Source organism: Drosophila persimilis, unplaced genomic scaffold (assembly GCF_003286085.1).
Source record: "Drosophila persimilis strain 14011-0111.01,24,50 unplaced genomic scaffold, DperRS2 tig00000793-arrow-arrow-pilon, whole genome shotgun sequence".
Classification (NCBI taxonomy): Eukaryota; Metazoa; Arthropoda; class Insecta; order Diptera; family Drosophilidae; genus Drosophila; species Drosophila persimilis.
The window spans coordinates 809,674-821,642 of record NW_020825354.1 but is presented as its reverse complement, the minus strand read 5'-3'; the positions used below and the strand labels follow the sequence as shown (position 1 = coordinate 821,642).

General features: G+C 42.5%; 1 protein-coding gene across 3 annotated transcripts; it reads left to right on the top strand.

Moving 5' to 3' along the window:
- Positions 1 to 1,245: 1,245 nt before the first annotated feature.
- On the top strand, positions 1,246 to 11,714 carry LOC6598517 (AP-3 complex subunit delta). Of its 3 annotated transcripts, XM_026992839.1 has the most exons (14): positions 1,246 to 1,449; positions 3,270 to 3,365; positions 4,449 to 4,577; positions 5,805 to 5,945; positions 6,014 to 6,143; positions 6,216 to 6,355; positions 7,989 to 8,062; positions 8,872 to 9,020; positions 9,080 to 9,756; positions 9,828 to 10,470; positions 10,531 to 10,692; positions 10,759 to 10,891; positions 10,951 to 11,545; positions 11,685 to 11,714. In XM_026992839.1, exons 1-13 carry the CDS (start codon positions 1,354 to 1,356, stop codon positions 11,540 to 11,542), a joined length of 3,162 nt encoding a protein of 1,053 aa, XP_026848640.1. In that variant the 5' UTR covers positions 1,246 to 1,353; the 3' UTR covers positions 11,543 to 11,545; positions 11,685 to 11,714. The 3 variants fall into 3 exon arrangements, with proteins under 3 accessions (XP_026848640.1, XP_026848639.1, XP_026848641.1); XM_026992838.1 differs by lacking the exon at positions 11,685 to 11,714 and having other exon boundaries at positions 10,951 to 11,557; XM_026992840.1 differs by lacking the exons at positions 7,989 to 8,062; positions 11,685 to 11,714 and adding an exon at positions 6,714 to 6,787 and having other exon boundaries at positions 10,951 to 11,557.
- The last annotated feature ends 255 nt before the right edge of the window (positions 11,715 to 11,969 follow it).

Genomic DNA, 11,969 nt, shown 5'->3' with positions numbered 1-11,969 from the left:
TTGAAAATAAATCAATTCGAATCAATCTCAACCAGCGGTATATTTTTTAACTTATTAGCACGGAATTTGGTAACGGAACGCTAGATGGAACTAACTAACTTGGAAAATGATCGCTCTAAGCTTCATATATTAGCACAAAAAATATTATACAGATAGTCCAATCCAGTTCGGCGAGATTTGTAATTTTGTACGACAACCTCAACGACCGCTTCAGTTTTTATAACGTGACGTCAGTCATATTTTGTCTTTGTCTTTAAAACCGTACGTTCGATTCTTGTAATTTTTTGGTGAATATATACACCCACTACTATTGAATTAGAATAATTTTTCAAAATTTTTCGTACGAATGTAACGTAACGTCAGAATGGAAGTGCCCTTATGTATATTTCTAATGTCTGCCTGTACAAGAGAACGATTAACCCATTATAAGCCAGTGGGTATTAAAAAGTGGGTATGAAGAATTTTAGCGCAGTTCGGGTCAATGATGTCGTTGAAATTTTGAAAGAGAATTTATAAATCTACAAGAAGAATTTACAGACAGAATTATTTTCCACGGTTAAGCTCATGTTGTTGACCTGTTTTATTAGAGGGCGGTTAGGTCGGATAAGTTCGTTTTTTTCATCGGTATATTTCCGAGGATTAGACCGTATATCTTGTTAATAAATCCGCAGTCACACTGATTTTCTTGCCATTTTAGCCAGACTCCTTGCATATTTGCATATTTTCATATTTTTTTCTAGTATTTTTTAAGACGAGTTATGGACCTTCACCTCCCCGACCAAAGCATCAATGTATAAATCGTGCAGAAATGCTCAAAAATACTACAAAAAAGTATAAAACAAGAAACAAATTATCTGTGTGCTTTTTAAAAATATTCGCAATGCATAACTATAATCTGAATTGAGTCTTGACCTTGTTTAAACCTTATTTTATAAAAAATCCAATATAGATGAGAAGATTCCAAGATGAGAACTTAAAAGTAGCCAGCCTTGTAGGAAAATGATTCGCCAATTGCATAAAATTACGTGTTCAGGGTGAGGGTCCTAGCTAGATATTCAACCGAATATTAAAATAGTTGAGTACTTGAATACACTAATATATTACGGTATATTTTGAAGCTGATTCGTATTTTCGGTATATTTCTGAGGGTCAGACCGTATATCTTATCGATAAATCCTGTGATAAAATCACACTGTTTGCAAGTGCAGAAAAAAGAAAACAAAACAGAAAAAGACGGAAGAAGTGTGCTGCCGGTGACAGAATTGCGAATATATATATAATAAAATCAGTGTCTGCTGCTGGCCCCACAATACAGCTAAAATTGCAACCAAACGATAGCAGCACACCACGAATATGGCATTAAAAAAAGTGAAGGGAAATTTTGAGCGTATGTTTGATAAAAACTTAACAGATCTGGTGCGCGGCATAAGGAACAACAAGGATAATGAGGTAAGCCCTGGGTTTGTTGTTACTGCTCCAGTGCTTGAGTCCACCCACTCCCACTCCGCGCACATAATCCGGAGTCCTCTAATTACAACTTGCTAATTGGCTGACAAATTTCGTTTGCATTAAGGGAATTTTGTTAGAGTTTGTAAGAGTCGCGTACGTGTGCGTGTTTGTTGTATGTCTCATTGTGTATGTGTGTGCGTTGGCATCTGCCAACAATGCAAAAGGAAAAGAACATACATAGTCTCTCTTTCCCCCCCACAACAACTCCCGCCAGTCAATTAGCGGCATTTCGCTTAGGCCCTAATGCTTTTATGTCAATTTCAGACCAATTTCCCTTCACGGCAGCACTGGCCTGCCTTGGCTGATGGGTGGAAAAGGAGGTTGAATGATGGTAGGCCTGACGGCGCACGTTTTATCAAATATTTACCCATGTAAATTCCCCTAGAGAGAGCTTTGCTCTTGGTCCTTATCAGCTGTGCTGTGGCCCCCCTCTCGCACAGATGTTTGAATTTGTTCTGCTTGTGTGCATGTTTTCTCTTTGCTTTGCCTTTCCCCCGTCAGGATAGATAGTCTCTCTGATGGATCCACTAACTGTTCCTTAAGCTCTCTCCATCTCTCTCTCTCTCTCTGTTTGAACTTATTGCAATGCACTCACGTATGGTGTATGGTCTCTTTTCCTCTTTCTCCCGTTTTTTTTTTCTCTCGATGACGCCAACAATGTTCAAATTGGGGCGTAGTGAGAGGGACCCATGATTTATCCAGAGCAGGAATAAGACGGGCCTCAAAGCAACTTTTTGTCTATTTGTACTCGCAGATTTTGCATTTGTTTTGTTGGCCTCTTTGGCCTTCCCATTAATTTCATATTATACCCTTCAAAATAGAGAGAGAGAGAGAAAGTATTATGATTTTGATGAGTTCTTTGTCTCGCAGAGCAGGAAGATCGGAAAAGATTGCCAAAGATAGGCCCATTCAAATGATTTCAAATAAAGTGCGGTTTGATATTTATTTTCGTCTTACAGTCGAATACAATCGAAATTCTATAATATCCATCTGTATGGCTATGAAAACTTTGGTGCCCAGGATCACTCCTTGGCCAATCGTTATAAAGAACGCACAACAGCATTCAGGAATTCCATGAACGGTGCCTGGTATTTGGCAGATGATTTCAAGATGTGGCTTTTTGGGTATACGAGGAGCCTAAGAGAACACGAGTACGGAGTGCGGAAACACGAGTACGATGTTTTGTGTATTTGTAGCTGGGAAAGCACCTGTAATTCCCGTAAAAACTGCGAGTTCTCTGTATCCGAACGAAGGGGGGAGGTTTCTTCTTAACAGGCCCATACCCATTTATTCAAAATACTGAGCTCCAGCTTTTTTCATTGTAAACCGAGGCTCGCCCATATTTTTAAAGTGTCCAATTGGCAGAAAAAAGCCTTTAAAAACGTAATGAATTGCAGTATCACGTAGAATAGAGTATTAAATAAGATTAGAGTAGAGCAGAGAATCCAACGATCGATCTTAAAGGGTATCAAAAGGTTCGGTCCCCTGAATTTAGTCTTTCATTCTTATTTTCTGATTCCACGTCGTCGTCATGCTAGAAAGAGAGAGAGGGAGAGGGAGAAGAAATTCACAAATTGCTGATTTATGCCTTGGTATTTGTATTAATTCATGTGTGTGTGTGTGTGTGTGTGTTTGGGGTGGTATTGAGGGGGTTGCACTGATAGCCCCCAAGAATATATTTCGGTTTTATTTTGCTGTCTTGCACATTTTTTCGGTGTACAATATATTATATTAAATATATGTACTGTTTTCAATTGCAGGCCAAATACATATCGACATGCATTGAGGAGATCAAACAGGAGCTGCGACAGGACAATATCAGCGTCAAATGCAATGCCGTGGCCAAGCTAACCTACGTAAGTCCTCCCAGCCCACCTACCAAAGGGCGATTCAAGAGCCCTTCTCGTTCGAGTGTGGAATTAGCCAAGAAGAATGCCCTCGCATAATGTCTAAGCCTGGGCCCCATTCAAGGACCATCCATTCTGCACTTGAATTTTGCTACAAAATTGCCAGCAGGCACAATGCACTCCCGGCCATGAGGCAGAGGGCAGGGGAGGGACAGGGACCCATGGGGGGCCCTTGCATGCAAGTCCTCACAAGAAAGGCTTCGAAGTTCGCGTACCCTGGAAGGCTCACGTAGGCCTATATTGCAAATATTCTGGTTACAGCAAACTGTTTCCTGTTTCATTAACAGTTAATTAATCTGTATACAAAAAGTTGGTAGCAATAAGAAATGTTAAAGCTATTCAGTTGAGATTTATTTGGGTTAAATTATCATGCCCTCCTCTTGAAGGGTATTGCCGTGCGAGAAACAAGCGAGCGAATAGGTGGAAGAACAATAAAAAACAAAAAACAAAGCCTAGAAGAAGAGAACAAATACTGGTGGGGAGGGGGGAGGGAGGGAATAGCAAAACAACTGCAATACTTACAAGCAAGGAAGAAAGCGCTCCTCTCGATGCCCGACTGCTTTGATACCCTTTTGCGGATTGATTATTTATTTGAAACAACTCGGGCACAGATCTGGGGACACGATCAAGAAGAAACAATCTGCAAAAGGCAGATAAGAGATTTTGTGTGGTGCTTAGAGTTCTAGTGAATGGAACTTCGACTACTCCGCGCCGGTCATCAAGGGTATCGAAAGGAGAATGAGGTGGTGAAGGATGAACAATGGTTGTAGAAAAAAGTTGGCAAAAACTAACAAGCCAGCAATACAGGAAGCCACTGATGTTCCCCCACGAGAGAGAGAGAGAGAGAGAGAGAGAGAGAGAGAGAGGGAGAGGGTGATGGTTGGGTGTGGGAGACAGATTTCTACGCTAACGAGTCCTTGAGCATATTCTTAAACACACACACGCACACGCACGCACACACACTCACACTCACATTCTGTATAAAAAAGATAAATAGAAAAATGTTAATATTTATTGATTTGCACTCGACAGATACAAATGCTGGGCTACGACATCTCCTGGGCAGGCTTCAACATCATCGAGGTGATGAGCTCGTCACGTTTCACCTGCAAGCGTATCGGCTATCTGGCAGCCAGTCAATGCTTTCATCCCGACAGCGAGGTAAGGCGATGTGTTCAATGAAGGATGAGGATACGTGACCCAGGAAGAGAGAGAGAGTTTGTGCCGAGTGGCATCCACGGCACGTGAGATATTTAGTCGGAAGAAATTACCCAAGGGTATTACCGTACATTGAATGTTATTGTAAAACAAAACAAATTTCTAAGAAATTTCCTGGCATCTACCGGGAAGTCTTGGCTTCTCCAGGACAAGGAGGATATTCCAATGCTTGTGGCCACCTGTAAGCGCGCCTGTAAAGAAGCAATTCAAGCTCCTAATAGACAGCACGTGGCAATTAGTGCCACGATGTCGCATAGCTCGGCAAACATGGCCGAACATAATTAGGAAGCGCACTTCTGAGCTCTGCAAGCTCATCAGAAAAGGGTACAGCGCCGCAGACTGGGTGCCTCCTACAATGATTTCAGCCATAGCTGTAGAGACGAGGAAGAGGAGGAGACCGTGGAAAACCTGTTCTGCTCTGTGTCCAGCTCCCAGTAGAAAAACACTACATCACTTGGCCTCGACGTTTCAGAAATGTCCACAATATGTCCCAGAAGGATGTCCCAGCTTACGGCTAGGATAAATGCTGACATCAGGTCTCACGACGGGGCCGGTTTGGGACGGGCTCCTAGCGAGTCTCCCCCAAAAAGGGATAAACAATTCAATCAATCCTGGTAAAGGTTTAAGGGATAGTGTTAAGCTACTACCACAGTCATATCAGTCATTGTGATGTGTTCTAACGTGGTTGTAGAATTACCACACCCTCTTGGGAAAGGTTTTGCAGTTGTAACTGCCAGAATCCTCAATGCTCCTGTGTCCGCGTTGAAATTTAGCAATTCAAAATCAGCAATTGTTGATGTTCCTGGCTAAGAGTCTCCCGTATCATTAATCAAGATACTAGTATCTAATCAAGACACTAATAACTAATTAAGAAAAGTTTTTATTCATTATAAGAAATGTTAGACAGTCGCCGTAGATAGTGGTTTCTACTGGTTTCCATTTTCCATTCGCTTATGGGAAATTCGAACAGCAAATCAATGTCAAATCACACCAGAGAGTAGGAAGGTAAAGCCCTTCCTTAAGAGATTTAAAGAACTTCCTTCAAGGAATGTTCTAGATCACAGATCTAGAAATAGTTATGAGACGATCTCTAGTCCTAATCCGAAATAGTTATACCCTGATTCCTGATTCGAAATACTGCTGAAAATAATGCGCCATCATTTCTTATAGCTGCTCATGCTGACGACGAATATGATACGCAAGGATCTCAATTCACAGAATCAGTATGATGCTGGTGTGGCGTTAAGCGGCCTAAGTTGTTTCATATCGCCCGATTTGTCCCGCGATCTGGCCAATGATATTATGACACTGGTAAGGAGGCTGTGCAATCAAGGAAGGGCAACCACTCAACGTTTATTCAATTTATTTTCCTCCTCTAGATGAGCTCTACGAAACCCTATCTGCGCATGAAAGCCGTCCTAATGATGTATAAAGTATTTCTACGCTATCCCGAAGCACTGAGACCTGCCTTTCCAAAACTCAAAGAGAAACTGGAAGACCCCGATCCAGGTTCAGAATTTAAAAACGAATCCATTCAGTCGTAATCCTCTTTATAATGGCGCTGTGTGTTCGGTTTTGCAGGTGTTCAATCCGCTGCCGTGAATGTCATTTGTGAATTAGCGCGTAAGAATCCAAAAAACTATTTACCTTTGGCGCCAATCTTCTTCAAGCTGATGACCACCTCGACCAACAACTGGATGCTGATCAAGATCATAAAGCTGGTGAGCGTCGTTTTAAACCACAACTCCTCCCCCTCCCCCCACCCCCGATTATGTATCTTTCCCACCCACCAATTCACAAGAGATTTATCATTTGGTATTACATATATATTCTATTTCTATCCATGGACATTCTGCCATGTCCTTAAAATATACAAATGAACTCTTGTCTGAACGAGAAAACAATTTTAATTAACACTAAAACTACTCCTCCTCCTTCCCTCTGCTCCCCCTCCAACTGCCTACTCCAAACACCAAATAAAAATACAAACCAAAACCAATTAACAAAATGAAATATATATATATATATATGTATGTATACAAAAATACAATCAAAAATACAAATTCAAATGAATTTTAGTTCGCGAGCCTCACGACTATTGAACCGGCGCTGGGACGCAAATTGACTCAGCCCCTAATCGAAATTATTTCCAGGTTTTTATCGGCGCGCTTTTATTTATTTATCTGAAAAAAAAAAAACAAACAAACAAAACGACAAATCCAGAAAATAAAACCAGCACGCGCTTTGAGTTACTCCTTACGCATTTTACTATATATTTCCAATTTAGTTTATTGTTTTTTAGTTGGTTTATATCTTGTTTAAACGAAGGCCACACAGTTGTTGGTAAACTGATTTTAGTGTTGGTTTTCATTTCGTATCTCCTATGATTTGAAGGTGCAATTACTGCAAGGGCAGAGGCTCTGGCCTCTCTCCCTCCATTGATTGTCTCTCATCGATTACAATTGCTCCCAGCATCCATATCACACACACACACCCACATGAGCGTCGTGATTGATTATTATTGTTAAGTTTTATGTATATTTGTATTGAATTATTCGAAATTTACGATGGAACACCCCACACCCACACCCCACCCCACACATGAACGTACATTTGTTAAAAGCACCAAAAGATGTTTCACCCACGTTAATGAGCTCAATGGAAAGTATCAGATCAGTATCAGAAATCAAAGTCGAGATTATAGAACAAACCGATGACAGAACCCTCTCGGAGCCGAGGGAAGAGGGACCCTAGAGCTGTGCTGATTCTGATGGGCCGAAAGGAAGCAACAACAAACAGCTTGGAGTCTCATTCTCTTTAAAATCTTCAACTTTTTGACTCACATTCGTCATTGATGTGTTCTATTATCTTTGGGTCACACTTTTGATTAGATTTACAATCAAAAACTGTTTGTAAAACATCTCAAAACTAACTCACTGCTATTCACATCAGCCACCTCTTATACATACGTTTTCGGCTTCATTTGCTTGATTTACCCACCTCAATCATTATGTATTTATTTTGCTAAGAAACCCAAGGCTAAGGCCCCTCCAAGTACAGATCATACGAGTTTTCTGCATCATCATGAGAACTGGAAAGGACATACGGAAGTGATATGAAAAAGAAAACTATATACTTTTGAGACAGGTTTTAAATGGGGGAAAACCCCTTTTAGTGATTTGCTTATGATTTCCTTATTTATAGGTTTATAGGTTTTAGTTTGATAGATTCTAGATTTGTCTAGTTTTAGTTCTAGTTTTAGTTGTGAAGAATAAGGAACTCTGTACTGTGTTTTTTGATTGTATGTAAAATTATAATTTGTTGCTTGTTTCTTTTTTCTCTTTGCATTTGCAGTTTGGCGCTTTAACTCCCTTAGAACCCCGGCTAGGAAAGAAATTAATAGAACCACTCACAAATCTAATTCATAGGCAAGTCTCTTAATTCATTCCAAAACAAAAAACAAAAAATTAAAATTTAAAAATATATATATGGAAAGGCGAATGCAAACCAAAAAAAAACAAAAAATAAAAGAAGAAAGAAAGATGAACGAACGCTGCTCTGTCACTCTCTCCTTCTCTCGATGATTGATTGAATGATTATTTGATTCTGGCTTCTTATGTCCGTCGTTCCTCTACTTAAATGCATATGTGTACATATAACTCGTATCTTTAGCAAATATCCCTCAACTACAACTACATCCTGGTCTATTTTGTGTTTTGATTTTGTTTGCTTGCCTCCGAGCACTTTTCCATTTGAGAGAACCCGAACCCAAGAAAGAAAACAAAACAGATGTCTGTGTGTGTGTGTGTTAAAGCAGAAGCAAAACAAAAAAAAAGAAATAAGAAATAAAAAAATAAAGATTGCTGCTTCTATTGCTTATGCTGCTCTATGCTCTGTTTCTTCTATGTTTTTTTTTTTTTTTGATGTGTTTTGCTTTTGCTGCTGGCTTAAAATGTTATATGTACCACATATATTTTGTCTGTAGATTGATTGTCGTTGATTTGCTGTCGCTATTGCCATATTGCAATTTTTGCTGCTACTGTTGTCGTTGTAGAAGTGCAATTTTGATACGCTTTAAACGCTGCTTACTCTTTAATACAAAATTCTTCTTTTCACCAAAAACCAACCAAAAACCAAACCGAAAAACCAATCAAATCCAAACGAAATGAAACCACAAAAACAAACAAAAAACAAAAAAAACCCCAACCACAACCACAACCACAAATCGAATCAACAGCACCTCGGCCATGAGTCTTTTGTATGAATGCATCAACACGGTGATAGCAGTCCTCATCAGCATCAGCAGTGGCATGCCCAACCACAGTGCCTCCATACAGCTCTGTGTCCAGAAGCTGCGCATACTCATCGAGGACTCGGACCAGAATTGTACGTAAATGAATCCTCGAAAGTACCCGCCCTAAAATACTCTACCCCTTTGCTTATAGTAAAATATCTGGGGCTGCTGGCCATGTCCAAGATCCTGAAGACGCATCCGAAGAGCGTGCAGGCGCACAAGGATCTAATATTGGCCTGCCTGGACGACAAGGATGAGTCAATACGGCTGCGCGCCTTGGATCTGCTCTATGGCATGGTCTCCAAGAAGAACCTCATGGAGATCGTCAAACGTCTGCTCGGCCATATGGAGCGGGCCGAAGGCTCTGCCTATCGCGATGAGCTGCTCTACAAGGTGATCGAGATCTGTGGCCAGAGTTCCTATTTGTATGTGACGAATTTCGAGTGGTATCTCACCGTCCTCGTTGAACTGATCCAACTGGAGGCGGGCTCGCGGCACGGCCGACTGATTGCCGAGCAGCTGCTGGATGTGGCCATACGTGTGCCGGTTGTCCGTCAGTTTGCTGTGAACGAGATGACCAATCTGCTGGACACCTTCACCGTGTCGGCACAGAGCAATTCCATGTATGAGGTACTCTATGCGGCCGCCTGGATTGTTGGCGAGTTCGCCGGCGAGCTGGAGGATGCCGAGAGGACGCTGAACATACTGCTGCGTCCGCGACAGCTGCCCGGGCACATACAGGGTGTCTATGTGCAGAATGTGATTAAGTTGTTTGCCCGCCTGGCCACCACATGCCTGGAGCTCCAGGACCTACCAGGCATTGTTAGAGTGAGTGTCGAAGGCTCTCCTTTGCTCCCTCGATTGGTGGGAACTCACTTACTCACTCGAATCATTTGCAGCTCTGCGACCATGTCTTGGACAAGCTGCAGCACTTCAATGGCTCCAGCGACATTGAGGTTCAGGAGCGAGCCAGCTCTGCCTGCATGCTCATCGAAATGCTGCGCACCCAGCTGACGGCGACAGATGAATCCGCCATGGTCATGGAGACAGCGGAAAGCGGCATACCGCCGCTGGCCATCGAGATAGTTCAGGAGATGACGCTGCTTTTTGCTGGGGAGCTGATACCGGTGGCACCCAAGGCACAGCGAAAGGTGCCGCTGCCAGATGGCCTCGATTTGGATGAATGGATCAATGCCCCGCCACCGGAAGACAATCCGAGCAGCTCCTCCTCCGAGCATGACAAGGAAGAGCTGTTTGTGAGTGCCGCCCAAGCGGGAGGGGGCACAGCGATGGGCCACGATGGCGGCCACGGTGGAGCGGGCAAGCGACGCAAAAGCCTAGAACTGACGCCCGAGCAGATGGAGAGACAGCGCCTGGCCCGCCTCATCGAGCAGTCGAATAATCCGCATTACCTAAAGTCCACGAACGCCTCCGCCTCGGCAGCAGGGGCGTCCAATGCGGATCAGTACGACAACATAGATGATATACCCATAACGGAGCTGCCACTGGACATGGATGGCGTGGCGGCACTACGTGTGGGCGGTAAGTGGACCGATCCCTGAATCTGAATCCCCTTTCTATCTCTTCTCGTTTTGCTCTCAGTGACCAAGCGTTCGGACAAGTATCTGCAGGATCAGCAGGCAGCGGCGGCCTTGCAAGGCGGCGGCGCCGGCAAAGATGGCAAAAAGAAGCATAAAAAGAGTAAAAAGAGCAAAAAGGCAAAAAACAAAGTGGCCTACAACAGCAGCTCCGAATCGGAAGGAGGTAAGTGAAGGCTCAACTCCTTGGGGCCGGTCTAATTGAGAATTATTTTTGGTGCTCTTCCGATAGAACCAAAACCCTTGCACATTGTCAACACCACACTGGACATGCCCGAGGGCGTGTCGCTTTCAGACAGCGAGGATAAAGACGGCAAATACGATCCCAATGATCCACATAGAGCTTTAGATATTGAACTGGATATGTGAGTGTTTTGTATTGGAATCCTTGGGGGAGTAAACTTATATCGGTTGTCGTTTTCAGAGCGGACTTTGAGGCGCCTGCGGCCAGCAGATCAGCGTCCAAAAAGTCCAAGGAGGGCAAAGAGAATCTCAAGGTGCCAGCGGAACCAGCCACGAACAGCACCTCCAAGAAGGAAAAGAAAAAGGACAAGGACAAGACGAGGGAGCACAAGCGAGAGCGCAAGGCGCATACTCAGCCAGTGGTCGTCGATCTAATCGATGCCGATACGCCCACGCCCAGTCCCAGGCATGCTCCTCCCGCCACCACCACCGCCAACGCCAACAACAGCCTCAACACTTCATCAACTGTCCTTCCAGATGCAACAACCGAGGAGCATCACAAACAGCATAAAAAGAAGAGGAACAAGGAGAAAAACAAGGAGGCAGCAGCGTCAGTGGCGGAAGAGGCAACAGCAGCTAGCGGCAGCATCATCGATGTAGAGGATGATGCCAGCACGCTAGTGGCGTCCAAGACGCACAAGAAGAAACATAAAAAGGAGAAATCGCGACGAAAGGAAAAGAAGGAAGAATCAGAATCAGCAACCGCGTCCGTTTCGGCAGCCGACTATGAACAGCCACTGGGAATCTCAACGCCCAGCAAAGAGATTTTTTAATTTGTAAGATCTAAGTTCCATTATTATTATTATTATTATTATTATAATTATTATATACATATATGTATCTCCTGTATTCTATGATTTTTTTTCTACTTTATTCTCACTTTTTCTTCCCATTATTTGTTTAAAACTAAACAAGCAAATGCCTCCTAAACAAACAAAAAAAAAAAACTGAACAAATTATCGCTGCGATATAAAAACAAAAACAAAAACCAACATTGAACAAAACATTGGAAAATCTATATAAATACAAAAAACCATATATAAGAAATGAAACCTTATAAATATATAAAAAAAAACTTGATTATATAGAAATGTAATTTTAAAAACAAAAGAAAGAGCCGCCAGTCTGCCAATTAGCGGCTTAAAAGCAAAACAAAACAACATGAAACAATTAGAAACAAGAAACTGAAAAACTGAGAGA

What these genes read in the sequence shown, in the direction of transcription:
- LOC6598517 (XM_026992839.1), top strand. Translation starts at nt 1,354, where the DNA reads ATGGCATTAAAAAAAGTGAAGGGAAATTTTGAGCGTATGTTTGATAAA. An exon ending in GCTTTCATCCCGACAGCGAG is followed by an intron (nt 4,578 to 5,804) that starts GTAAGGCGATGT and finishes CATTTCTTATAG; the next exon opens with CTGCTCATGCTGACGACGAA. An exon ending in CCAATGATATTATGACACTG is followed by an intron (nt 5,946 to 6,013) that starts GTAAGGAGGCTG and finishes TTCCTCCTCTAG; the next exon opens with ATGAGCTCTACGAAACCCTA.